We start from the raw sequence: 25,151 nt of genomic DNA on the forward strand, positions 1-25,151 counted from the left end.
GAAAGCAGATCCGTCCCCTTGTGTTGCTTTTCTCCAAAGAATATCCAAAGGCTCCAACAGGGAGCAATTGCCAGCACTATTTCCAAACCCAGCGGTGCTCTGCACAACGCCCCGCATCCACCCCTTGTGTAACACCCTCTGGCTTTAAGTGCCTTATACAAGCCTTTACTCACCCAGTGCTGAGCTGCACCTAAGCCAGGATTGAAGGCGAATCCTATTTAGGAAAACACCCTTGATGAAGGAAGCGTGAAGCGAAGGGAAGAGTTGTGTGGCTGCACTGAAGATGGGAGCACAGCGGTGTGGGATCCATCTGCACCGGGTGCTGTGCGGCTGTGGGATCACTGCATGTGAAAGGGAATCCTCCATCCAGCCCTGAGCTGCCGAGCTGCCCATGCTCAAGGATTACACGGACTGTTTAGATAAGGGGAGAACTGCTTTTAGCACAGGCAGCAACTAAAATAGCTGGCGAATGTCCACACCTCTGGCACTGCCATAAAAAAGAAGGAAAAAATTCTGGATTCCACCATCAGCAGGGATGTACTTGGAGATAAGAGCCTGAGCTCTGCCAGGTGAGGAAGGCATCGAGGTGGACGCTTGTCCTGGAGATGGCTGCAAAGGAGCTGCGTGCTCCAGGCACCCCTTTCTCGCTTTCCTTTTCGGGCAGTGGGTTCCTCGTGCTGTATCAGATTGGGGTGGTTCAGTCTCTCCTGGAGTTGGCCCCCGAGCTGCTCAAATCTGCCTGCAAAGTGTATGGATCGTCTGCCGGGTCGCTCATCGCCGCCGCCGTGGTGTGTGGCATCAGCCTGGGTAAGGAGATGGGAGAGGATGGGCTGGGGGTTGGCAATGGCTTTGTGCTGGTGGGGCGCTGGGATGTGTTACCAGAGCAGTTCGTATCCCTGATAAGACATAAATGTGCAGGTGATGTCACTTCTGGTGCAATTTTGGGTGGTGTCCTCTGAATAAGGCAGTCATTGCTGTCTGAGCCTTATCTCAGATGGTCAGGCAATATCGTGTGGGCAAATCTGGACATACCTGTCTGTCCTATTGGCACATCCTGCAGAAGGAGAACCTCCTCCCCCTTGCTTCCAGCTCTGGGCTGTGCTGAGATGTGGCACAAAGCACAGTGAGGTGGGCAGGGTGCATAGCCCCCCGTTCCCATGGATCAGCACCCACAGCTCTAAGGGGCTGTGAGCAGCAGCTGAGTGAGTGCTGCAGAAATAAACCCCTTCAGCAATAATGTAGAATCAATTCAGAGCAACTAATCTGCCTAAACAACCACATGCTACCACGTGCAAATAAGTGTGCATAAGGCTTGGCTTTGAAGACTGACCCAAGTGATGCGGATGGAGGATTGTTTTGGGGTCAAAATACTGAAGGAGAAAGTAAGGAGTGAATGCCCAACACTTGGAACATCCACTGGATGCTGGAGCCATTCAGCTCTAGCAAAATAATTTAGAGCATTGGCAAATATATTCAGACAAAGCAACAGGTGATGTGCTGCCCTTTCTGCCCAGATGAGCTCACCAAAAATCAGCGCTCAGTGCTTTCCCCTCTGATTCTTGAGGCTGTGGGAGGGGTTGGAGATGGGACACGGGATGGCTGCACTCTCCCCAAAGCAGGGATGCTGCAGTGACCTCACGTGCAGACTCTGTCCCATCTCCAGCCCAGCAATGTCTGGGCTGTCTGTGGCTCTTTTGGCCGAGGTCCCTGAATGAACCCACCAAGCATTAATCATCGCTCCACGTGGCCCGAACATCCGCTCAAACAGTGATAACCCCTCTTAATACCCGCGCTGCTCCGGTTGCCCTCAGGACACAGCCTGTCTGCCCCTACAAAAGCTGCTGTGGAGTCTCAGGGACCCCAGGGAGCAGGAGGGCTCTTTGTAGAATGAGGGAGATGGAAAAGCTTTCCAAAGCCACGCTATAACCGCCTGAGGATGGCTATTCCCCCATGCATCCTCCCTGTTTCTGCACACAGTGTGGCTCTGGGCTGTACTGATCCTCTGTTCCCCATTATTTCAAGCCCATGATCCCCACTGGGGCTGGGCAGTTCTGCTCCTTTAATCCAGCTCCCAGGATGTGCAGACACCCATAATGCCCATTAATGCTGCCAGGAGGTCAGTGGGTGCTCAGACGAGAGGGGACCTCACCCCAGGGAAGTCCCTGGACCTTTGAAGACGTTATAGGGATTACATTTTCCATTAGAATAGCACCGTGTGCAGATCCACAAGAACTGTGAGCATGTTAACAGGACTGAAAATACAACTCGTAGGGCGGCAGCGATGTTGACCATGTCTGTCTCTTTTCCCACCCCTGTCAGATGACCTGAAAGAAGTGTTCTATGCAAACGCAAGGGAAGTCCGGAAAACACTGCTGGGTCCCCTGTCCCCCAAGTGCAGCTTGCTGGCCAACATCAGGGACGTGCTGCAGTGCAGGCTCCCAGAGGATTCCTACCAGATGGCATCTGGGCGGCTGCACATCTCACTGACACGGGTGGTGGACGGCCAGAACGTCATGGTGTCTGAGTTCAGCTCGAAGGAGGAGCTCATTCAGGTAAAGGGATCATCCCTTGGTGTCCATAGGAAGACTTCTACCCATCCACTGGAGCGGAGGCATGGAAGCATTGATGATGCTCTAAAGAGGGGTGTAAGAAAGAAGGGGGCAGACTGTTCAGCTGTATGGGACAAAGGGAAATGGCTTCAGACTAAAAGAGAGGAGATTTAAATTGGACATAAGGAAGGAGTTTCGTACAATAGGGGCAGTGAGGCAATGCACAGGTTGCCCAGAGAGGTGGTGATGTCCCAACCCTGCAGACCCTCAAGGTCAGGGGAAGGGGCTCAGAGCACTGCTGGATCTGTGGGTGTCCCTGTGCACTGCAGGGAGTGGGGCAGGATGGCCTTTAAGGTCCCTTGCAACTCAAACCATTCTATGATTCTATAACCTTAACTGTGCCATTTCCTCAGGGGGTCAGGAAGGTCTCTTGGAGTTGTGGTCCCACTACCATCACCTCCACCAGGAGGAAGGGAGATGCTATGAGGTCCAGAGCAGGTTTGTTCCCAGGCTCAAGAAGCCAATGTTGGTGTGTTGGCTGTCTGTGAGCAGCAATGGCCCTTTGCAAAGAGTGGCAATACCAACAAGTCCTCTCTGCTTCTTAGATAGGTCTTTCCTTGATCAAATCCTGTTGGCAGCAATTTTTCCTCATTCAGCACTTCTCTGGGACGAAAGGCTCAGGCAAAGTGGCCTCGCTACCAAACCCCAGATTGCTGATTAACACCCAAATTGGGGGCAGGAATCCCTAAATCACAGAGCTCAGTCCACGAAACCGTCCTGGCTGAACCCACAGCCCTGAATGCTCATTCTCGGCTGATGAGATGGGTGAGAAATGGTTCTGTGCCCAGCAGGGTGGCTTTGCCTTTGCAAAACCCCCACAGAATGAAAATGCATTGTGAGGATGTCTTGGTTTTTTTTAAAAAATAACCTCCAAGTTTCACCTTTTAGCAGCAGCTGTGTTTTACAGTGACATATGGATGTCCAGCTCTGACAGTGCTGGCAGCCATACAACAAAAATGAAGTGCTGTGCCCCTACCCAGAGAAGCTTTGTTGAAACTGGATGTTTTGTCCTTCTTGAAACCTTTCTTCTCAACACAGCCACACACACCAGGAGGGACGGAGCCTGGCTCAGACATCTGTCATGCCTGAAGGTGTAGGCACCCTGCAGAGCAGCCTGCGCTCAGCACAGCTTTGACAGGAACACTGACTTCTGCCATCTTTCTCCTCCCCCAGGCTCTCCTCTGCAGCTGCTTCCTTCCTATCTACTGCGGGTTCATCCCTCCATCCTACCGAGGTGTGGTGAGTGATACTCCCAATAAAACGTACCCTTGGAGCAGCAGGTTCCTGGGCTTAATCCTCATGTCCCCAGGAGCAGGGAGGGATATAGGTGTCCAGACACCTTCTTTGGTTAATGGAGGATGATAAAGCCTTTTAGCACCTCTTCATCCCATTATAGCTGGGTGAACAGCCACCTGGAGAGCCCTCTGCTGCTTTGCCCATGGCAGAGCCTTCCCATGGCTGTCTCCAAGCTGGATCTGTCTGCAGCACAGGCGATGTCCTCATTCACTCAGGCACAGGCTTGCATGGCTGAAATACTAAAAGTTCGTGGGAGGATCCTTCCCCAGCCACGTGTGCATTGCCACTCTGCAAAGCGCTGCGCTGAAGGCAACACGTGCAGTCTGGCTCCTTGCTACATCCAAGAGAAGGAAGAGAGCAGCATCTTGTATTTTATATGCAGTCTGAGCAGGACATCATGATCCAGTGGTGCTGGTTTGCAGGTGCCAGCTCAGCTCTCCGGCTGCGCTCAGTCTGCAGAGCACAGCCTGCAGCCCACAGGAGCCAGGGCTCAGCAACAGTGCTGCACAAGGCTCCTGTGCATCAGTATTTCATACACATCTGCTGCAGTGCTTGCAACCTCAAATCCCACCAAGGTGGCACATTCAGCTTCCTTTCAGAATACAGCCAATGGTGTTTTCCTTGTCCACTGAGCGATTCTATAGGTGGCTATCTGATGAGGGCACTCTACTGATGGAGCTCACACCAAGAGCAGAGCAAGTCCCAACCTGAAACACAGGACTTGAAATTCATACAACACTGCTTGAAACAATTTTACAAAGCCTTGTGAATGGAACTAATTATATTTCAGTTTTAATAACCACTGTGTGTTACAGCACCGGGCTGAGACTGGGAGAAAAGCGAGGGGTGGGAAGCACGGCCATGTGGGGCTGTCACATCCTTGCAGCTTCTTGCTCACCTCCTGCTGATGCTGCCCATGCATAAACCCAATTTTGTCTGCACTTCCCTCTCAGCGTTATGTTGATGGGGGATTCACGGGCCTGCAGCCCGTCTCCAGCCTGGAAGAAGCTGTGATCACTGTGTCCCCATTCACGGGAGAGCTCGACATCTGCCCACGGGACTGCCCTGCCATCTTCTACTGCTTCCAGATCTTCAATGGCAGCATTCAGATTTCGGTGGAAAACCTGTGCAGGATTAGCTATGCTCTGTTTCCACCCAGCACCATGGTAAGCCAGCTGGGCTCTCTTCCTTTTGCTTTGATAATGTGTTGGCATGAGCTGTCCAGGGAGGTGAGGGGGTCACCATCTCTGGAAGGACTCAAAACCAATGTGGCACTGAGGGACGTGTTCATTGGGCACGGTGGGGTGAGGTTGGACTTGGGGATCTTAGAGGCCTTTTCCAGCCTTAATGATTCTATTTTATTCTATTCTAAATTAGGGCTTGATCTGCCTTCCCCAGTGTTAGGGCTCATACTGACCTCCACCATTAAGCCACCAGGTTTTAAGGGGAGGGCTCAGACCCTGGGGCTGCCCCCACTCTAATTTTTTGCTGGGCAGATGGGTGGGACAGAGTTCATCCTGCTCTGAATACCCACAAGGGATCAGTGCTTCTGTAGCTGGAAACCATCTGATGTTGACGGCGCTCCCAGACCATCCATCCCAACCCACACATCCAAACAGCCTTGGGCAGATCTGCCTCTCCCTTGCATGGAGAGCTCTGCGGTGACCTCTAGTGTTTCTTTTTGCAGGTCCTGAACGACATTTATTCCCAAGGGTACCAGGACACTGCCCTTTTCCTATGCAGGAACAGTAAGTGTTATCCCAAGACCCAAAGGGCAGCCTAAAAACACGACCCAACTTGTGGCCAACCTTTCTGTATCTCACAGATGCCTTTGGTGTGAACTACTTCGATGGCAATTTCCGCTTTGCCAGCATGTGTGGGAAGAATGACTTCCCACAGCCCAACAGGATGCTGAACGGTCTGGGCAAGTGTGTCCCACAGTACCTGGCACCACGCTTCCTCCCAGGTAGAGAACTTGGGGCACTCACTGTGGGTTTTAGGGTGGCTGAGGCTACCGAGGGATACAGCAGGAGCGGCTGGACAGGAGGAATTGTTGCATTTATTGGGTTATTTCTAATGACGGGTCTTTATTTACTCTTGTGTTGTCCTCCTGAGAGCAGACCTGGCTCGGTGGAAGAAGCAGCAGATGTTTAGACTGCAGGATCCGCTGTCGAAGGTCCTCCTGCAGCCATACAAGCTGCCAGCGTTTGTCTGGAAGGGGTAAGGACATCTTGATAAAGGCAGCAAAGCTGAGAGTGATGCATAATCCACTTGTGATTTCTGTGAGAGGCTGAAGGGATACAGTGTGAGGCTGGCAATGGGCAGACTGGCATCCCACAGGCAGCACTGGGGCGTGCAGCAGGCTGCAGCATCCTTCAGGCAGCAGCTTCATGGGAAACACCCAGAGCAGCCTCTGGGGCAGAGCAGGTTGCTGTGAGTCCCTGTTGTACTGTGAACCAAGAAAAGGCGATGCACACCTACTGCCTTTGCAAGATAAGCTTAGCAGCCTCTTCCATTGCAGACCTGAAGACAAGCTCTTAGAGAGCAAGTGAAACTAGCACAGGATCACTTGAATCTGTGTACATTTGCTGTTAATACTCTCCCCCTTTTGCTGCAGTTACCAGACCTTAAACTTTCTTACTTTGCATTTGCAGACTGGAGAAGCTGTGGGGGCTGCTGGAAGACATCAGCTCCATGGCAAAACACTTCCAGAAGTTCCTCCAAACAGTGGTGCCTGGTTTGCCTAAGAGAGCTGGGGCCAGGAGGTGAGATATGGAGCAGAGGAGAAGCAGGGTACAGAGCTGGGAAACCCTAAGAGAGCTCTCACCCATCAGCCACTGATACTGAGCTTGGCTAAAAATTCCAAATCTGCGACACTCCACCTTTAAAGAGCCTTTTTTTTTTTCCTCCTGGAATGTTTTGTTACTTATTCAGTAACATCTGCAAGAAGCTACAAACCAGCCTAGTGCCACCTCCCTACAGCAATGTATTCCAGAGCAATTACATGCTGGCCTCCGTCCTAGTGGAACACGAGGAATCTCCACCAAGTGATGTTTTGGCACTAAACTCTCAGCATTCAAGGCATTTAACCTTCTAGACAGAGCTCTCAGCCATGCCTACCCAAAGCTTGCTCCACATTACCTTGCACTCAACTAGCAACAGGACTTGCAGAGAATGATTTTATTCCACAGGCAGCTATCCCTACTGAAGTCCAAACATCCCTGGGGTTTCTGATTCCCTGACTCAATGACACACCTGCTTGTTCCCTTAGGTAACCATCCCAGGTGGGCCCTGGGGTGCTCCAACACCACACAGTTTTGCCATCCCAGGAAGCAGTGGACAACAATGGAGATGTTTTCACATGGTTGGATGGGTGATGTCCTCGTGGAGTTATTTGGGGGTGTTTTTTTCACTTGGAGAAATGGGCTGATTTTGTTTTTAGTGCTACTGCAGCAGTCTCCCCACCCAGGCCTGACCTGCTTTAACATGATGGCCAAGGAAAAGCACTGCATCTGCAGCCAAGCTGCAGTCTGTGCAGGAGGGATCAGGCATCTTGCATGCACATACAGCCCAACCACTGTTTTCCCTAGCCACTCCACTTGCTGATTACAAGAATCTTCGCTTCTCCTGCTCCAAGGCTGCAGAAACTTGTGCTAAGATGTAATTATTTCATGACTCAGCGCATGTATCAGCTGCCTTATACTTTATTAAGCCCTCATCTTTTCAAGCAAGCACACCTGATGCTGTCTCCTCTGCACAAGCTTAGGGCTAATGGCACAAAGGAGAAAATGGGTAAAGTCTGGCATATCTTTGAATCGTCTCATGGAACTTTTTACAACCTGGGAAGGCAAGCTGGAAAACTCAGCTGCACCCAACCCAAACCAGCTGCAGTAGATCCTGTTCTTCTCCTGAAATAGCTCCATTAAAGGTGGGTGATGGGATTCATACGTGGTCTCTGGGAATATAAGGAGGGTTGTTGCCCAGCCTGTGGTGGTGATGCTCTGTCAGTGTGCTCTTCAGTGCATCTCAGTAGCTGTCTGCAGGCTGCGTTGTAAGTTGCTCTTTTTTTCTTTAAAACATGAACTGGGGCCATGTGAAATGCTGACAGCTCACCAGTTTTCAGCATTATTTTGCACAAGATTTAAGAAAGCTAGAAGGTTGCGATTTAAGCCTACCTTATTTTGCTTAAAACTGAATCAGCCAGAGGGTTGTCTGCAGCTCTAACTCGCTTCTCTTGCACTTAAGCATTCATGTGTGGTTGCACACTGGAATAACTAAGTAGAAACTTTGGTTTGACTGGCACAGCAAAGCCAGCCTCAGAGATTGAGACATACTGCTCCTTCCCTCACCCTTAACCAAACAGTGTGTGGGCAGAGCCTGTCATTACCTTGCAACATAAGTCACTTCCTGATAAGAGCTGTGTTTCTAAAGGGTGTCTCTGATGTGGCTTCATCTGTGAGGAAATGATAATGTGGGTAGCTGGGAGTTCAGGTGATTTTATCAGAAATCTGCTAGGAAGAGGAGGGGAAATGTGTACCTGCCATCAAACATCATAAATAGTAAGCTCAGCATGGGGCTTCTCTAATCACCACTGATTCAAGAGGGGAATCCTTCTCTTTCCTGATATTTTCACCTACTGGTGCCTTTAAAAACCCCAACAGCCTATGAGCACTGGGAATGGTCACACAGTTAATGAAAATTGATGGGATGCAAAATGCATTGGCTCTGTACCTTTCTGAGGGTTGCAGGAGATGGAGCATATCTTATTCCTCCAGTTCATCTGCTGAACAAACACTTGCTGTGTTCTCCTTGGCGATGTCCTGAGAGTCTGTTGCTCTGGAGCAAGGTACTCCTGTTCCTGGCTTCCTGTGCAGGGTCCCTTCACCTTTCTGACACGATTCCTTGTGCAACGAAAGCTTAAAGTCCTCAGGAAGGTATTTTATACCAAATGCATCTGGGGGGAAGAGAAGGCAGTTCTCACAGTCTGTGGATCAACTACCAGGTTCCTGGCAATGTAAGGCATGAGCAGGGTGAACTGGAAAATGAAGGGACCGAGGACCACGGTTTATAGCTCATCCTAATTGGGTTTTTAGGGTCAGGGGCTGCCAAACACCACAGCTTTGTGGGTAACGCATCAAACATTATACAAGGCACCAAGGCTACACTGTTGTCCAGGTCATTGAGACATACATTCCCTGGAAAGCTCTGACATTCCCAGCAAGCCCTTCCTTTAGAGGACAACAGATGAACAGGGAGCTTCAGTGCTGGTCACGGAGAAAACAGGAATGAGAATTGCCTGACCTACCTGCTCCTCATTCCCAACCACTTACTCAACCTGTGTAAGAAGGAGACTGCATCCTGGTAGCCATCGTGATAAAGCTGTTCACAAACCTGCAGGAGGGAGATGGCAGTGAGGACAAGTGGGCCAGCTGTAGGGGCCTCGTGGCTCTGGGTACCTGAGGAAGCAGCTCACTTTTGCTGAAGGACACTGGAAAAGACACTGCATGCGATACAAGTTTTGTTCTGATATACGTAAAATCCAATCAACTATTTGGAAAATGAAGAATGGAACTGGGCAATCTCTGGGACAGATGTCAAATTCTCCAGCTAAAGCAGACACGGTGATGGTGGTCTGGGACACGAAGTTGGTCTTCCACATGCTGAATTCCCCATCAATATAACACTAGAAGAGAAAACAAGGAACCCTGAGTTTTCCTCTTCTCAGATGAGCTGTATCATATGTGTGCATAGGGAATTTCTTCCCAACTCAGTCCCAGACAGGCCTGAAGGATTGGGGCTGGGGAAATCTCTCAGGGAGCAGCCCTCAGCACTGCCCCATGTAATCCAGGTCTACACCCACCAACTCCTCCCTCCCCATTGTGGCTGTGGGGCACCTAGGTTCAGTTCCTCCCTCTGCAGACACTGTATGCACACAGCACAAGCAACTTGGGGTACAAAAACACCTAGTGCCACTGAGATGAGCCCTTACCCTGAACCACGACATGCTCTCCTGACCTCAGGAATACTCACCACCCCATGGTACAGAGGAGGGATAAAGCCAAAGCACAGAGGGATGAAGCAACTGCATATCACGGCCTATGGGAAAGACAGCGAGTGACCTGGAGGGCAAAGTTGCAAAACTCTCTTGCCCTTGTGAGTGCTGACTCATCTGTGGCTGCTGAGATGGGACCCACACCTGGAAGGCTCTCACCTGAATGATGTCCTCCTTTGAAGCAAACTCTGAAACCGTCACGCAATTCCAATCACGCAGGCGGGTGAGGATGATGTGCAGCTTCCCAGATGCCAGCTGGTGGGCATTGGCAGGCAGAAATTTATTTAAGGCATCCTTTACAGCAAGCAGGACTTTTCCCCGAGCTGTAAGGAGCGTGCTGAAAAAGAGTTTCCCAGCATTGTAGAAGTACTGCTGCATCTCATCTAAAGCCAAAGCAAAGCAATTATTAGTTATGTACTTTCTTAGCTGCATTTCTGTCTGGTAGAGGGACATTTTAGCAGGCTGGTAAAGAACCACCATTTTCAGCAGGGCTGAAGATCTCAAGGGCAGATTTAGATTTTCAAGGACCGCATTCAATATTTTATTTCCTACATGCTTTAGGAATCTATAAAAAACCCAAAATGTCTCCTTAGGCACTTCTGTTTCTTATATTAGGTAGAGATACCATTAATTTAAATTGATAAGACATGGAGACTTATTCCATAACTACACCTGTGCAGTTAATTTATCCACATTTTCCACTCTTAGAGAAATCAACAAAATAAAATTCAGAGGAATTAACCACTGATTAAGGACATCAGTTTAAAAAGATCTTTTGCAGCTCTGGCACACCTAGATGCTTGATCTTTCCATACACAGAACACCCTTACCTATATCACACTCACATGCTGCAAATGCAGCCACAATCGATCCTGAAGATATCCCGTAGATCTTGGATGCAGATTTCAATATCTCAGGTGACAAGTCCTGCAAAGCTTTTACCACTCCAGCTTCATAAACCTGCAGGAAACTGCAGCCTCTGAACATTAAAGAGAAAGATCTCTCATCTCCCTTTATCTTCATAACTTCTGCTAAAACCAAGAGCTCAAAGCACAAGAAAGCAGCTGCACAGGACAGGTTTGGAGGTCTCTTCTGAAGCAAGCCAACACTTAGCTGTTCCCAATCTGCTTCTGTTTCTGGCCTCTCTCACTGCATTTTATCTCTCTGTTTGACACAGATCTCAAACCTAAATGTCCAATGAAAATAAAGCAATGGCAGGAGCATGTGATGTGTGATCTCTTTTAATACCTAAGGCTACTCATGAAAACAAATGGACTACACTGCAATACGTTCCTAGGCAAGGCGTGCACTTAGCTCCTGGGTGAAAGCCCCAGGCTGTGTGGAGGGCTGCACATCTCACTGCTGTTGGGGGAGCAGCCCGTATTACAACAGAGAGAAAAGTTGTTTCCCTGAGCTGATGAACAGCATGAGCACTGCCACAGGGTTCCACTTGTTTCCAGGCTATTGGTGGGTAAGAAGCAGCAATACTCCCTTGTACACAAGTGTCTTGCAAGATGCTGTTTAAAACTGGTTTGTCTCATTTGTCAGAGGTTACCAAACCCTGACCTAGGGAGTGGAGAACCTGCAGAAGGTATTTGGACTATTAGAGAAATCAAAATCCAAGTTGTTCACTCAGTTTCACAATTTCAGGGTTTTGAGTATGCTCACAAAACCGGGTGAGTTTTGGGGGGTCTGGATGCAACCCTGATCTACACAAAGGGGCTGCAAAGTACTCTCATGTCAGCATGGCAGCTGTGCTGGATATGTGGTGCTAAAGGCTGCTGTCTCCACTAAACCCTGAACTCTTGCCTGAGCACCAGTGACACTGCTAATCCAGCCCCAAGCTTACATGGGAGCAGCAACACTGACCAGCTCCACCCAGCAGCCAAGCCACTAAGCTGCTTGCACACACCTTGCATGAGCTTCACAGATCACGCTGTTGAGCTGCAAAGAGGAAAGAGCAAAGAAAGATGGAAAACTTGGGATGATAGGAATAAATATATTCCTTGAGTAGTCAAGAGAACAGATGCAACGGAAATAATTTTCCATCTACCCTTAAGTGTTGCCCCTACAAGTTAACTGCAATAAGAAGAGTCCATTCCAGATGCTGCTGTTTACTAGATGGAAGAGGGATTTAGAGTTTGAAATCCACTGGTCAACCACATGAAGAAAGTTCCTGAGATTAAGAAAAAGTGATTTGCAACTCTAGGACAAAGGGGAAAAAGAACTCTTGTTTTGCAGAAGCAACAATATTGCTATTGCTTCAAACACAGGGTTCAGCCCTATTACTGCACTACTTTCCATACACAGCTAGACAACTGTGCTGCTCCAATCACAAACCAAAAGCACAGATCAGGCTACCCAGGCCATGTTTTGCTCAATTGCATTTCTGCATTACTGAGGAAGTTTGTAAATCTATTTGTTTCAGCTTCTCATCCAGTCTTGTAGAAAGAAGTAAATAGTGCTTAGAGTTGAAAAGCAGGGATGGTGCTCTGTGCCTGCCTGTGTGGGGAAAAGGCAGTTTCTCCCAATGTGGTGATTTGTGCCATGCTCACCCCATGCACCTTGTCTACCTCTCAGTCAGTTCGTGTTTCATCAGCACACAACCTTTCACAGAACCTCTGCAGCTCATTGTCTGGACTTGCTTCAGGTCCTGTGTCTCTCTTGTAGTGAGCGGCCCAAAGTGAACAGAGCATTTGATGTGTGGCCTCACCAGGGCTGAGTACAGAGGGATGATCACCTCCTGCTGCTGCTGGGTGCACTTCTGCTGATACAACCAGGATGTCCTTGGCTTTCTTGGCTGGGCACACTTCTGGCTCACATTCAGCCAGAAAAAAAGGAAAAAAAAGAGATTCATAACCCACCCTAGAACCTTGCCTCACAAATTGCAATTCCTGTGACTTCAGCAGCTCCCAGAAGGTGCCATTTCACACTATTTTTTTTTCTTATAACAGGAACACGACACAAAAAATCGCAGCCTATACTATATTTAGCATCAGCCACAGAAACCCTTGCCCTGCTCATGTGACAAGCACTCATCCAGGCACGTGGCATGATGTCACCATGTGTGACGTCACCATGTGTGATGTCACCAGCTGGGCCAGGTGAATCATACCAAAATCACAGAATGGCCAGGGTTGGAAGGGACCTCAAGGATCATGAATCTCCAACCCCCCTGCCACATGCAGGGCCACCAATCTCCTCATTTAATGCTAGACCAGGCTGCCCAGGGCCCCATCCAACCTGGCCTTGAACACTTCCAGGGACAGGGCATCCACAACCTCTCTGTGCAGCTGTTCCAGCACCTCACCACTCTCTTTGTAAATAAATTCCCCCTGACGTCCAAAAGCCACAGCCTTTCCACGTGCCCCACAGCTGCAGACAAAGGGCGCAGTGCGTGCAGGCAAACAGACTTCTGTTGTGACAAGGCCTCCTCTACGCAGGTGTTGCATCTTACTGGGGCACACGGCGTTATTTTTACTACCGAAGAAGCAAAAAGACGCGGACGCCGCAGCTCCCCGTGATCCAGGTGACCACGGCCTGGCTCTCACTGTGACCCGCAGCCCTGAGGGCACCTCAGAGCCAGGCCCAAGGGATGAGGACCCCAGCACGGCCAAGACCGGCAGCGCATGAGCCGGCAACACAACCGGACCGAGGAGAAAAGCCGCCGCTCAGCACTGCGGGCGGGACGGGCCCAGCACAGACGAGGCCGCACTCCGGGCCCAGGCAGACCGGAAGCCGCCATCTTCTCACGCCCCGCCTCGTGATGACGTCACTCGAGCGCCACCTCTCTCCTTCCGTTTTCCCGCCCTCCTTTCTGCCCGATGTGCGCATGCGCAAAGATGGCTTTTCCTCGTGCCCGCCACGTTTGAAAAGGGCAGAAGTGAGGGCACGTGGCCACGCCCACCTCCGGAGGCTATAAAAGGGCCGGGCAGGAAGTGCGCGCTCAGTGGGCTGTGCGCTGTGCGGTGGGTTGGTTGTGTTGCGTTCGCGCTTTCTGTTACGCGTTAAATGTAGCACCTCCGCGGCTTTGTGCCTGTACGTGTTGCGGATGAATCAGAATCCGGCGTTCTGATGTGGAAACGGGGGAAATAAAACGCTCTGCTGCAGTTTGAGGGGGGTCAGTTTGGTCTCGGGGCTCCCAGGTGCGCTGAGGGGCTGCAGGGCCTGAGGGGGGGGAGGGGCTCCTCTGTGCTCGGCTGCTTTCTGTGTGTGGTGGTGGTTTTCTATGAAGGCAGAGCAGGCTTGCAGGCCTGAATCAGGTTTTTAGGGTTATTCCTGTGGGAAGAAAATCCAGGTTGTTGAAGGGAGGCCGGGAGGCAGCGTCCAGCTGCTCTCTGTGGCAGCCAAGGGCTTGAGATGGGCTTTGGGTGTGTGGGGAAGCTGGGCTTTCAGAAGAGAGCTCACCTGGCAGAAGGGGCTGATTAACATCAGTCAGTGGGCCTGTGTATCTCAGGGCTCCCCCAAACACTTGGCAGCAATCCTGGTGTTATGGCATAACAGCTGTGAGGGGAGGCACCAGCTGCTTTGCACTGGGAGGGGATGGAAACAGTAGGGAGAATTCAAAATATTTTAGGTCTTCAGAAACCTAAATAATAAAAACCAAGCATTTTGCCTGTTCCAGGCTGTTCTGGCTGTGTCTTGTAGCACGGTGCCTTAAAGTAGCAGCACAGGAAGGACAGCAGCCCTGCTGATGCTCGTGGGTGTTTGGTGCTTTCCTATTTCAGTTTTGGCTCTCCAGCCAAAGCTGCTCACTCACAGTGACTGCCTGGGAAGAAGCAAGACTAAAGCAATTACATAATAGGGAAGCCTAAGATCAGCTTTCCAGTCTTTAAATGCTTTGCACTTAAATATGGCACTGAGCTCAGAGCAAGCAGATGGTTTGACCTTCCTCCTGCCTTGCTTGTCGGAGCGGGTTGGGCTGCGAGGAGCTGAGTGTTTGTCTGGGAGCGGAGCAGGGTGGCAGTGCCATCTGGCTCGTGGCTCTGGCTGCACTGAATTGCACTGATCCTCATCTTTTGGGATGAAGCCGGCATCAATATGAGCAGCACCTGTGGTTCAGAGCCCAGCCAATGAAGTGTGGCTCTTGGGAGGAGAAAGACTTGCGTGGTGCAATTGCACAGTCCAGAATTAAACTACGTCTGAAGGAACATTGTGGCTGTGACAAATAACTGAAGGAGACCAAATAGTTTGTTCCTTTTACATCTGTGGCATTTAAAAGCCAATGGGTTGTGCCGTGTCATATATTGCGTCATGGTGCCAAAGTCAAGTAATTGATGGGACCAGTAACAGTCTATGAGAACATTAAATGTCTCGGGAAGATGAAAGGAGCCCTGGGGAGCTGTTGGCATCTGTCACTGACACATTTGGGAAGGAGGAGAATACAAATTGCTCTGCTGAGTTTGCCTCAGAGTGGCTTTCATAGCCAGCATGTGTGGATGAATGTTGTGGTCTCTAATGGGGATGAGTGTTTTTGAGTCACAGCCCTTTCTGTGCCTCAGTTTCCCTTGTTGTAAAGCAGGGGCAGTGCAGGCTGCAGGCATGGGAGGAGCTGCGGATTCAGGTTTACACTGGGTTGATGCAAGAAAGCATTTTCTCTGACCAAGAAAATGACCTGTAGATCAGATGGTGGGGTTTTGGGTGGATGGAAGGGGGTGTGCTTAGTGTGATCAGCAGGGCAGCAGGCCCCTGCTTTTCTCCGTAGTCTGTCTCGATTCCTGGATGAGTCATGTCCCTTCTGTTCATAAATGCTGCCAATGGGAGAGATAAGGGTTTGAAGTGGAAATATGGGCCCTGCTGGTATGGCCCATCCTGGCCATATAAGGTGGATTAGAGCCAATGTTTCCCCGCTCCTTCTGGACAAAGAAGTGTTTTGTCTTCAGCAAGCAGGAACCTGCAGAGCCCAAGCTGCTTACTGCATCCTTGTTTGGTCAGGTTAAACCTGGAGTTAAACCACCAAATATTAGAGCCCCGTGGAGGCAATACCCAAAATAAGGTCACAAATAGGGGAGGAAGGGATGAACCCCACAGTGTGCGAGCCAGCAAGCTCAGAAAGTTGTAGGTATTCCAAGAGGCTCCTGGGATGTGTCAAAGATAACTTGCTGAGCCAAGTGATAGGCAGCCCCAGCAGGGGCAATGCAATGCTAGGGCTGTTTCTCACCAACACGAGTGAGCTGTAGATGTCCCTGTTTGCTGCAGGGGAGTTGGACTAGATAACCTTTAAGGGTCCCTTCCAACTCAAAAGATTCTGGGCTAGGCTGGATGGAGAGAATAAGAGTTTGTCCCAGCCAAGGCCAGCAGTGCAAGGGGGAGTTAATCTTTTGGCTCAGGGCTTTAAAAAGTGATCACTTGTGGGATAAAACAGGGTTGAGCCCAGTGCAGGCTGTTGCAGGGGATCTGGTCTGTGTTTTTTAGGAGAGATGTTGGTCCATGAAGGCTCATGCTCAGGAAGTGTTGACAGATGTGGGTTAGGGACAGATCCAGGCTCTTAGATCTCTGCTTGCAAACAAGCCAGCATGGGAGTGTGGGTTTGCAGGAGCTGCAAGTTCTACTCTAGGCCTGGATTTCTGCAGACCTTCACAAGAGGGCAGAAAACAGCTGCAGAAATGCATGCGGCTCTGGGAGCCTGACAGTGACTTTGATGGAAAACTCTTGGGGACTTTTTGGCCTGCTTTGAGGCGTAGTATGGATTTGCTAGGAGAGCTGGTGTAAGTATGCAGCAGAGAGCAAAAACGAGCAGCAGTCCTGTGGGCATCCCAGTACGGAAGGTTGTGCGTTTTGTAGGAGCAGAGGAACTGCTGCACTCATTTTTCTGTTTCCTGGGGAGGACACTGGGATCCACCCTCACACATAAGTGGGGGTTTATTCTAGGTATAAGTTGAGGAGGGAGGAGAAGGAGAAATGAAGCTGTGGAAGGAGATGGAAGGGCATGAGATTGAGATGGTGAGATGTTGGAGAAGGGTGGGTGTGTGAACTGGGCTTGGGGTCAGCATCATCTGTGCTGCAACAGGAGGGCTTCTGCAAAGATGGGTTTTGTAGCTTGGGTTGGCTCAGGAGAAAAAAGGATAGCCTGCACAGGGTGGTTTTATTTCCTTGTATGACATTAAAACTCAGAAGTCTCCATGCAGTCAATGTTCTGGTGGTGTAACCAGCAGGTTTTGTGTTGTAGGGCTGTTCAGGGCCAGGTGGGAGTTCTATATCCTGCAAGGCAAAGCCTGCTCTTGGAAGCCCTATTTATGAGACAGGGTTTTCCTGGATGTCCTGGCAGCCAGGCTGACTCCCAGGGGGATGCAAAGCCAGAGCTGGGGCTGATGGCAGCTGGGCCTCCAATTTTCCCTTTCAGTTTTCTAGTCTGGAGATGGGACATCATCATGTGCTTCTGTTTTAGCAAATCAGTGCCAGAGCATTTACAATAATATTCAGACTAGTTTCACTTTTCAGCTTTTTTTTTATATAAAGCAACTAAAAATAAATCTTTAGTTGTAAAGCAAAATAAAAACAGTGCCATCTTTCATTCCAGTTATTATACAGTAGCTGGCATTCTTTAGACAAAGCTTAAAATAACCATGAACATACCAGTGAAAATAAATGGGTGAGTCATGTTTGTTAATGCAGGATTAGAAGCATTGCTCTTGGCTCTCTGTAGCATCGTGTGCTCTCAAGCAGATGCGAGGTTTTGCTGGAAGTGAAGAATTTGGGATCCATCCATTCCAGGTCCTCCTGAGCGGTACCTGTGTGGGATCAGTGAGTGTTCTTGCTGTATTTATTTGTGCAGTCTCTGTTTCAGTGGCACTGTGGTGTCCTGAGTATTGCTGTCTGTAGTAACGAGGCTTGTGCCTCGCTCTTTGGAAGTGGTTTTGAGGGTTAAAGAAGGAATGTCACTCAAATATACTTGTATTTCTTCTCTGAGTTCATGAGCATTTCTAGGTAGAAGGAACGAAAAGTGTTGTGATCTTCCCTCTGAGGATGGAACCTCTGTGGTTCCATCATTTCTTTGCTTTTGTTCCTGGGGTGCATGGAGGCTGAAAGCACCCTGGGGGTGGGTGCTGCCTGTCCTCTCCCAGTGGGCAGCTGCTCTGTCTGCACACACTGCTGCTGGCCCCCGAGGCTCCTCCAGAGATGGAACATGAATCTGAAATCCTGCTCCCAGGATTCCTGCATCAGATGGGGCAACATCTTAGCATTAAAGCCAGCAATGCTGGCTTCAGCTGACACGTGGTAACCCCTGCAACAGCTCTGTGGGCTGTTTCCTCAGTGATGGAGGGACCTCAAAGCTGAACTCAGTCATTTTCAGCAGCAATGCCTCATGAAACGATTCCTTGCCTCTACCTCCAGCCTTTATCTCTTTGGAGTTCTGCTGGTGTGTGGAAAAAGCTGCAAGAAAAGCCATGGCAGCCCAGCTTGGCTGGAGGTGTAGCAGAACATCTTGGGATGACCAAATGGCCTTTGCAATGTTTCCTCCCTAGCAGAGGAGAGCTTGTCAGCAAGGCTCTGGCTGCCAGGCCACAGCCACCTGCTGTCCATGTCTGCTTGGTGTTCAGAGCACATCAGGCTGCTTGCTCTGTGCCACCACCTCGATGGGATCCATGGCCGGAGGGGTGAGCAGCTCCTGCCTCTGTTTTCCTTTGGCTCCAAAGCAGAAGGGGAGAAACCGGAGGCTGCTCTGCAGTTGCAGTCATTAAGGCTGTTCTCCTGCTTCCTTGACAATGTGTTAATTGCTTGCCTGGCCAGCAGGTCTGCTGTGCTGCTTGCTGCAGAAAACTGCAGGGACTTTTTTTTTGTTTCTGTTCCTATTAAAAAGGAGAAATAAATATCTGCAAGGCATCTTGTGTTCTTCCCCATCTCTCCTGGGGTCAATGAAACATGGCACGTGTCAGACTTGTGCTTCAGATGCTTTCATGTGAACTGCTGAGCCCTTTGCATCCATTTCATGTGCAAATAAAACTAGGAGGCCAATTCCCCCTTTGCCACAGCTGAGGCTGGATGCTTCTCCCTCCCCATACCTGGGATCCCTTTGCAGGATTCCCTCTTTCCCCTTCTCTTAACCCCTGCCAATGAACAGGAGCAGCACCTTGCAGAAGAGGGATCTGAAGCCCGCTGAGCAGCTCTCCATGCAGCCTTGTGTGCTCACAGCCCTCTGCTGATGCTGCAGCTCAGAAGTCACTGGAGCTGCCTCCTGTCCTCCTCCGCAGGGCTGCATGCTCGCCTTGGGTGGCTGTCACACACAGCAGGCAAGGTTATCATGGGTGACAGCCTTGTCACCCCTCTGATAAATCACACATCAGTGTGGTATCGGTCGTGCTTAAATGCACAGAAGACAGTAAATGAGCCATCTCTCTACTTAGTGGTTTGTTTTTTGGTTTTTTTTTGTTTTTTTTTTTAACAGTGAAAATGCTTTTGTGTTTAAAACCCCACTTTGGGGCTATCTGGGCTCAGATCCTTGCCTGGGCTGGCAGCACACAGAGCAGTGGTGGGGCTGGTGGGTGGCTGTGTGCCACCTGCAGCGGGATGGCAGAGCCCTGCTTTGCCTGTGGGCAGCTCTGATGGATTTTGGCAGCCCAGAACAAGCGGCCTCTGACTCCTTTCCAAATGTTTTCTTTCTACTCCATGCAGTTTGAGTGAACTGTAGCCCCCAGAGGTGGGGGCAGAGAGAGCACTGCAGGAAGTGGGTGTATGTGGGTCAGGTTGGTTTGAGTGTCTCCTCTCGCTTTTGTGCCAGCACATGGGTATCATTTGTCCTCCTGATGGAGATTTTTTTTTCTCCTGACCCCATAGCAGGTGGTGAAAATGCTTGTCATTTATCCTGATGTTGGGTTTGGGGTGAAATTCTCATGAACCCTGATAGCCTTAAAAATCTAGGGGGAATGGAGAAACTGCCTCGGTTGCTTGGAGCTCAGAGTTTCTCCAGTGCTTTGACTTTTTCAGTGTATTGACCCCTTTGGGGTTTGCAGGCTCTGGCACCATATGACTGGGAGGTCATGAGCTGGAAGGCTGAGATTGCACCCAAATCCTATAGAAGCCATCAGCACTTTTTTTGACAGAGCCTGCAAGATGGGCAGTATACATTTCTAGCAAGATCTGGTAAAGCAAATCTCCTGCTGGGAAACAGAGATTGGGGTGCAGGCCTTTTCCCTAGCCAAGGGCTGTAGAGATATTCATCTCTACTGAGGATGTAGAAGCTTGCCCCATGTAACAGCACTCTGCTAAAGGAGATGATGTGGTTTCCTACCTGGTTCTTTCATCCTGCTGGCCCTATGGATTTCGATAGGGCATGCTTGTATAGGTGCTACTAAAATGTTGGCATTTGTGAGTGGATAAAGGGATAGAAGCCATGAGCTCCCAGACTGCTGATGAATTTGGATGCTGGATGGTGAGTCTGGAGGTGGATCCTATGTAATCCTTGCACCAGGGCTTACATCAGCCCTCCTGACCGTGGAGTGGCTGTATAGAGGGTGATTCTGCCCTGTGCCTTGCTGGAGCGATGTGTCCCCATGGCTTGTGGTGCAGCAACAACAAAATGCTCGGTGGGAGGAGATGCATGGTGGTTTTCACTCACCAGGATGCTTGGTGCTCATTGACTGGTGTTGTGAGTGCTGGTGTGGGACATGGGGACCTCCCTCCTCCATCCGTGCCCCTGCAAGTGTGCATGGGAAAGGATTTCACAGAGGAAATAGAGCAGAAGGAATTGAGCATAGCATGTGTTCCTTCTAAAGATAGCACGCTGGGGCTCACATCAAGGATGTCTCCACACTCAGCATCCACAACATCTCCATCTCCCTCCATCCGCGACGGCTGCGGGCGCATTGGGAGGGCACCAGACGTGGCCAACCTGGGACTGCTGTGCCCTGCTGCAGTGTACTAGAAAACGTATACACAGAGCATTACATTGCAGGTGGAGGTGGCAGCCTGTGCTGCAGGTGTGGTTTGGGCTCTGCAGCTCTCTGCTGTGAAGAACAGTGCTGTGACATCCCTATCCAGCTGTGTATCCCAGTGCTGGCACGCAGCCTTTGGCTGGAGGAGAGCAGCCCAGCTCTGGGGTATGGCTGTGGTGCTGGCTGGTGGCCCCAGGTGCCCTGATTCAGCTGCAAGGCTACCACAGCGTGTCCTCAGGGTGCTTTTCTGGGAATAGTGGGATTTCCGTGCCCAAGCCCTCTTTTCCCCTCGCCACCCGGGTGTTGGTGTCACGCTGGGATTCCCTGCGTGTGGGGAGCCCTGCGGAGGCTGGCTGCAGATGCCAGCGGGCTACCAGAGCAGATGGAGGATCTGGGCCCAGGATTTCTGTGGGATTGCTCAGTGCATTAAACCTAACCGTGCTGACTTGCCTGGAGGTCTCCATCTGGCACACCGAGCCTGGGTTTACTGCTGAGAGGGGACATGGTGAAGGGGATGGGAGGTGAAACTGGCGTTTGTGCTCAGTGTCCTCAGGGACAGGATGGGAGCAGGTGCCAACCCCCTAATTGCAATTAAAGAGAAGGAAAACAGCATCTTATAGATGTTCCTCTCACAGCCCCCCCGCGTGCCCCTGTGCATCGCTGCCCTCTGCAAGCAGTTGTGATGGCCCTGCTGTGGGGCGGGATGAGGCTGACAGCTTGGCAGCACTCAAGGAACAAGAAAGAGAGAGGAGCAGACAGACAGTGTACCTGGGAAAAAATCACGTCAAGTCACGTTAAAGTGAGAGAGAATCGTTTGCTGAAGGCTTGAATGGAAAGCGCTGTCTGGGCTTTGAAATGCAGCCAGCCATGCCTGTAGAGGGGATTTGTATTTGTGGGGTGGCCACAGTCACACAGGGCTCACGGAGCTTTGAGAGCCCCAGCGCTGGGATGGAGAAGTGGTGTTTCTGGCTGTGGCTTTAATTAGGGGTGGCACAATTAATTTAATTAGGGTGGGGTACAGCAGAGAGCATGGTGTGCTGGAACCCATCGTGGGGATCAGGGACATCCCTGGTTCTTGTCCATCACTCAGGTCGCTCCCTGCCACACCAGGAGCTCTGGGTATTGCTATTGTTTCCCATTGAAACGTGCCATGAAGTTTTGGGGAAGTACCTCGTTGGTACTCTGTGCTGCAGCCCCACCTGAACACATTTCTGGTGGCCTTTGGGTCCAGTCCAAACTGCAAGTGAAGCCCTCCAACCCACTTCTTTTGTTTTATGATTGCAGAGTATTAGACACACATCTGAAAGCTGCCTCCATCTACCACTCAGTTTTGAGCAGGATGGCAGATCTTAGTGTTTGTTATCACCAGGCTCTCCTGGCTTCTCCCTGTATCTGCACCTCCAGTTTTTGTCCTGTTTTTTATGCCTGGTTGTTTTCTGAATCCAAGCACGGTGCAATAAAACTGCATTTACCAGGGATTAGCTGAACTAATCCCATAAATGTGCTTTTACTTCATTATCAGATGCAGCATATAGGGCTTTCTCCTTAGCTGCAGTGGGTCTGCGAGAGGGTGAGTGGATCACCCTGCAAATGAAAGGGCAGGATGCTGGGGAGACAAGCTTCTCCTTGTGTTTAGGATTATGTTGATCAGGAGAAGGAAAACAGCAGAGCTCCCTGCCTGGGCTCCAAGGTTCAATGTCCCTTTTTTTTAACTTTCCTGCTTTCTCAGCCCCCAGTCAGTGCAAATTTAATGGAAGAATTAATATTAAAGTAAACACAACCCATGCTAAACAGAGCAGGCTTAACCGAGACTGGGCTGAAGTCCCAGGATGGTTGGGAAGAAGGATTTCTAAGTTTCCTGAACCAACATGTGCTATGACTGTAACACTGTGGGTTTATTGTCTGCTTATTTTTGCTTCTGCTTTACCAACCTTTCCAAATTCCTGTAGACAAATAACTGCTGGGCAGGAGGAAGCTCAGCACAATGAACCTTCTCACTGCAGGGCTGGTGGGCTGTGAGCTCAGCCCTGTGCTGGGTGTGAGTTGGGGTGGGCAGGAAGAAAACTGGAGGTTCTGGAATGGGGTGGGAGCACCTCAGAGCTGGGCACTGAGAGCTGCTCCTGCAGTTTGGGTTCACACAATCATGGAACATCTCAAGTTCCATAGAAAGGATTCACAAGGATCACAGCTCCCTCTTTGTGTTGCTCACACCCCCCATGCTGTGTGTATACATGGGGTTGCAGCATCCCCAGTGCAGGATCCAACCTTCAAGGTTGATCTCCCCAGGATAGAAGAGGCTGAAGGCAGTGATGTCTAGGATAGGAGAAAAAGATGCAGCTGAGCACCTGGCTTTGCTCCAAAGAGGTGGCTGTCTCCTCCACCTTCTCCTCATGCTGTGTTCACAGCACTGAAGGTTTCTGGGACAAGAAAAACACCTCTGCAGCTGTCACACAGCAGCACCTGAAAATAGAGGTGTGCTGGTGTGTCACACATCCCCCATCACATCCCTCCTGGGGAAATGGTGCTGGCCAGGAGTCTGGGGTGGGAGCAGAGCAGATCCCGCTGCAGCAAAACTGGTGGAAATGGGCAGGATTCAGCCAGCCTTGGGCAAAGGCAACAAAACAAGCAGCTCTGTGTGCCTCACCAGGCCAGGAGCTGCTTGAGTTTTGGTGGCAGGGATGCTGGGGTGCAAGGCAAGACATCTGCTGGTTGTTCTGCAGATGAGGCTGTGGGAGGAAAGCTTGTGCCCCAGTTTCCTCTCTCTAGAATAAGGTGATTGCTGTTGACTGTGGCTTTCCGGAACAAAAAATGGTGTTTCAGTTGCTGTGTAGGCAAGATTGACACAGTGGGTGGCAGAGCACAGCAAAGGGCTTTTGGGTATTGGGTGAGAGTGGGTGCATTCCACTCTTGCTGTGGTGGGGCCACCAGCAGCACCCCATGTGAGAAGACATTGTCCCATTGCTTGCAGGACCGTGGAAAGGCAAAGAAATGCTTTTAGCTGCCCTGTTGGCTATTGCTGGTGATGCAGTGCTGGACCTAAGGCTCGGTCCCAGGCTTCTGAGTTGGGGCTCTCCATCTGGGTTGCTGATCTTTGCAGAAGTGATGTCTCTCCAAGCCAGTGCTCAGCTTTCTCAGGCTCGAGGGCACTGGGGCTGGCAGTCAGCAGCGCCAGCTTCGCTTCGTCTTGACTTGCTGAATGGAATTTGTAAATCATTTTCTAACAGCCTTGTGTCTGAACAGCCTCCTAAGGACTTGAATGCTGGAAGTGCCTATTCTCTGAGCATCCCATGTAGAACAAAGGCTTGTCATTCTCCAGCAGCTTCCTTTACAAAGTGAAAAACAAGCTGCCTTCTCCCAGCTGTGACTCAAAACTGAACAAGAAGCAAGGTGCAAAACATTTTGTCCCGAATCTTCTCATTAATGATGCTGGGAGAAATGACAGACTTGGAATAGATCTGAAAAGGAGCTGTTAGGGCTTGGAAGGATGCAGCTGGCAACTTGCACAATGGAAAATGAGCAGGCTGGCAGCAGGCTGGCCGTGGGGTTACTGATGAGAAATGAAAGACTCTATCTGCTTCCTTCAGTGCTTCCCTATCAGCTGCTGCAGATGGACACGTGGGGTTCAACCACCTCCAGATAGCACAGAGGTTAAACAGGCATTTCTCTTAAAGAAAAGCATTCCTTAAATTGCAATTACGCCTGGGAAGGAACAAAGGCTTGTATCGGTTGGATGTTTCCGTGGCAGGGAGATTTGCATCTGAATTTAATTTGGAGGAGCCTGTGTGGGAGCTGGAGGGGTCGGGGAAGGCTGGGGATGCCCTCCGTGGTGGATGGGCTGGGAATGAGGGCTGGTGTGAGTGGGGAGGGCTGAGGAGGTGCCCCAACCCCTCGGTGTCTGGGAAGACAGGGAGGAAAAAAGGAGCAGATGAGACTGTGAGTCTGAAGCCAAATTTGTAACACATCACCTGGGTGTATGTTCACATGGCTGAAAAATTTACAAGCCTAATCCCTGGCTTTCCTAGATGGGGAGTATAGGAGTGCCTGTGTAGCTGGAGGTCAGCAGAGCAGGATAAACGGAGCAACACAGAGATTATTAGGTAAAATGGAGAGAGCGGGGATTAATGCAAGAACCAGAGAGGATTTGAACACTACTGAGCTTGCTCTGCTTCTATAATGCACAGAAGCACTTCCTGGCAAGAGCTGTGCTGCATCTTCATGGGACGTTTGAAAAGCAATAGGTGCAGAAATTAAATCAGTAGCTTTGGCCAGCTGCATTGGTTCTGTCTTTCCAGCTGGTGCTAAAATAGGACGAGAAGCAAACTC

The 25,151-nt window shown here is 50.3% G+C and overlaps 2 protein-coding genes across 11 annotated transcripts; one reads left to right on the forward strand and one right to left on the reverse strand.

Annotated features, from left to right (window-relative positions):
* The first annotated feature begins 518 nt into the window (after window positions 1-518).
* PNPLA1 (patatin like domain 1, omega-hydroxyceramide transacylase) lies at window positions 519-8,624 on the forward strand. Its single transcript, XM_090124471.1, has 8 exons — window positions 519-807; window positions 2,320-2,552; window positions 3,783-3,848; window positions 4,859-5,071; window positions 5,593-5,653; window positions 5,731-5,871; window positions 6,026-6,125; window positions 6,560-8,624. Exons 1-8 carry the CDS (start codon window positions 606-608, stop codon window positions 6,672-6,674), a joined length of 1,131 nt encoding a protein of 376 aa, XP_089980597.1. The 5' UTR covers window positions 519-605; the 3' UTR covers window positions 6,675-8,624.
* Window positions 650-13,980, reverse strand: LOC116236969 (omega-hydroxyceramide transacylase-like). 10 transcript variants are annotated; one of them, XR_016459845.1, is made up of 8 exons: window positions 10,788-13,980; window positions 10,117-10,340; window positions 9,936-10,001; window positions 9,379-9,588; window positions 9,236-9,296; window positions 8,637-8,859; window positions 2,454-2,633; window positions 650-803 (listed from the first exon to the last, which is right to left on the reverse strand). XR_016459845.1 is itself a non-coding variant. In XM_090124469.1 (8 exons), the coding sequence occupies exons 3-7, from the start codon at window positions 10,333-10,335 to the stop codon at window positions 8,669-8,671; spliced, it is 747 nt and encodes a 248-aa protein (XP_089980595.1). In that variant the 5' UTR covers window positions 10,336-10,340; window positions 10,788-10,917; window positions 13,865-13,975; the 3' UTR covers window positions 5,964-6,116; window positions 8,637-8,668. The 10 variants fall into 10 exon arrangements, 8 of the variants coding, with proteins under 8 accessions (XP_031461719.2, XP_089980595.1, XP_089980593.1 ...); XR_016459844.1 differs by having other exon boundaries at window positions 650-896; XM_090124469.1 differs by lacking the exons at window positions 650-803; window positions 2,454-2,633 and adding an exon at window positions 5,964-6,116 and having other exon boundaries at window positions 10,788-10,917; window positions 13,865-13,975.
* Between the last annotated feature and the right edge of the window lie 11,171 nt (window positions 13,981-25,151).

Source organism: Phasianus colchicus, chromosome 25 (genome assembly GCF_987193195.1).
Source record: "Phasianus colchicus chromosome 25, bPhaCol1.hap1.1, whole genome shotgun sequence".
In the NCBI taxonomy this organism is placed as follows: Eukaryota; Metazoa; Chordata; class Aves; order Galliformes; family Phasianidae; genus Phasianus; species Phasianus colchicus.

What these genes read in the sequence shown, in the direction of transcription:
- LOC116236969 (XM_031605859.2), bottom strand. Translation starts at nt 10,980, where the DNA reads ATGAAGATAAAGGGAGATGAGAGATCTTTCTCTTTAATGTTCAGAGGC. An exon ending in CAAAGGAGGACATCATTCAG is followed by an intron (nt 10,002 to 10,116) that starts GTGAGAGCCTTC and finishes TCTTTCCCATAG; the next exon opens with GCCGTGATATGCAGTTGCTT. An exon ending in CTCCTTCTTACACAGGTTGA is followed by an intron (nt 8,860 to 9,235) that starts GTAAGTGGTTGG and finishes TCTTCCCCCCAG; the next exon opens with ATGCATTTGGTATAAAATAC.
- PNPLA1 (XM_090124471.1), top strand. Translation starts at nt 606, where the DNA reads ATGGCTGCAAAGGAGCTGCGTGCTCCAGGCACCCCTTTCTCGCTTTCC. An exon ending in CCTTTTCCTATGCAGGAACA is followed by an intron (nt 5,654 to 5,730) that starts GTAAGTGTTATC and finishes TGTATCTCACAG; the next exon opens with ATGCCTTTGGTGTGAACTAC. An exon ending in GGCACCACGCTTCCTCCCAG is followed by an intron (nt 5,872 to 6,025) that starts GTAGAGAACTTG and finishes TCCTGAGAGCAG; the next exon opens with ACCTGGCTCGGTGGAAGAAG.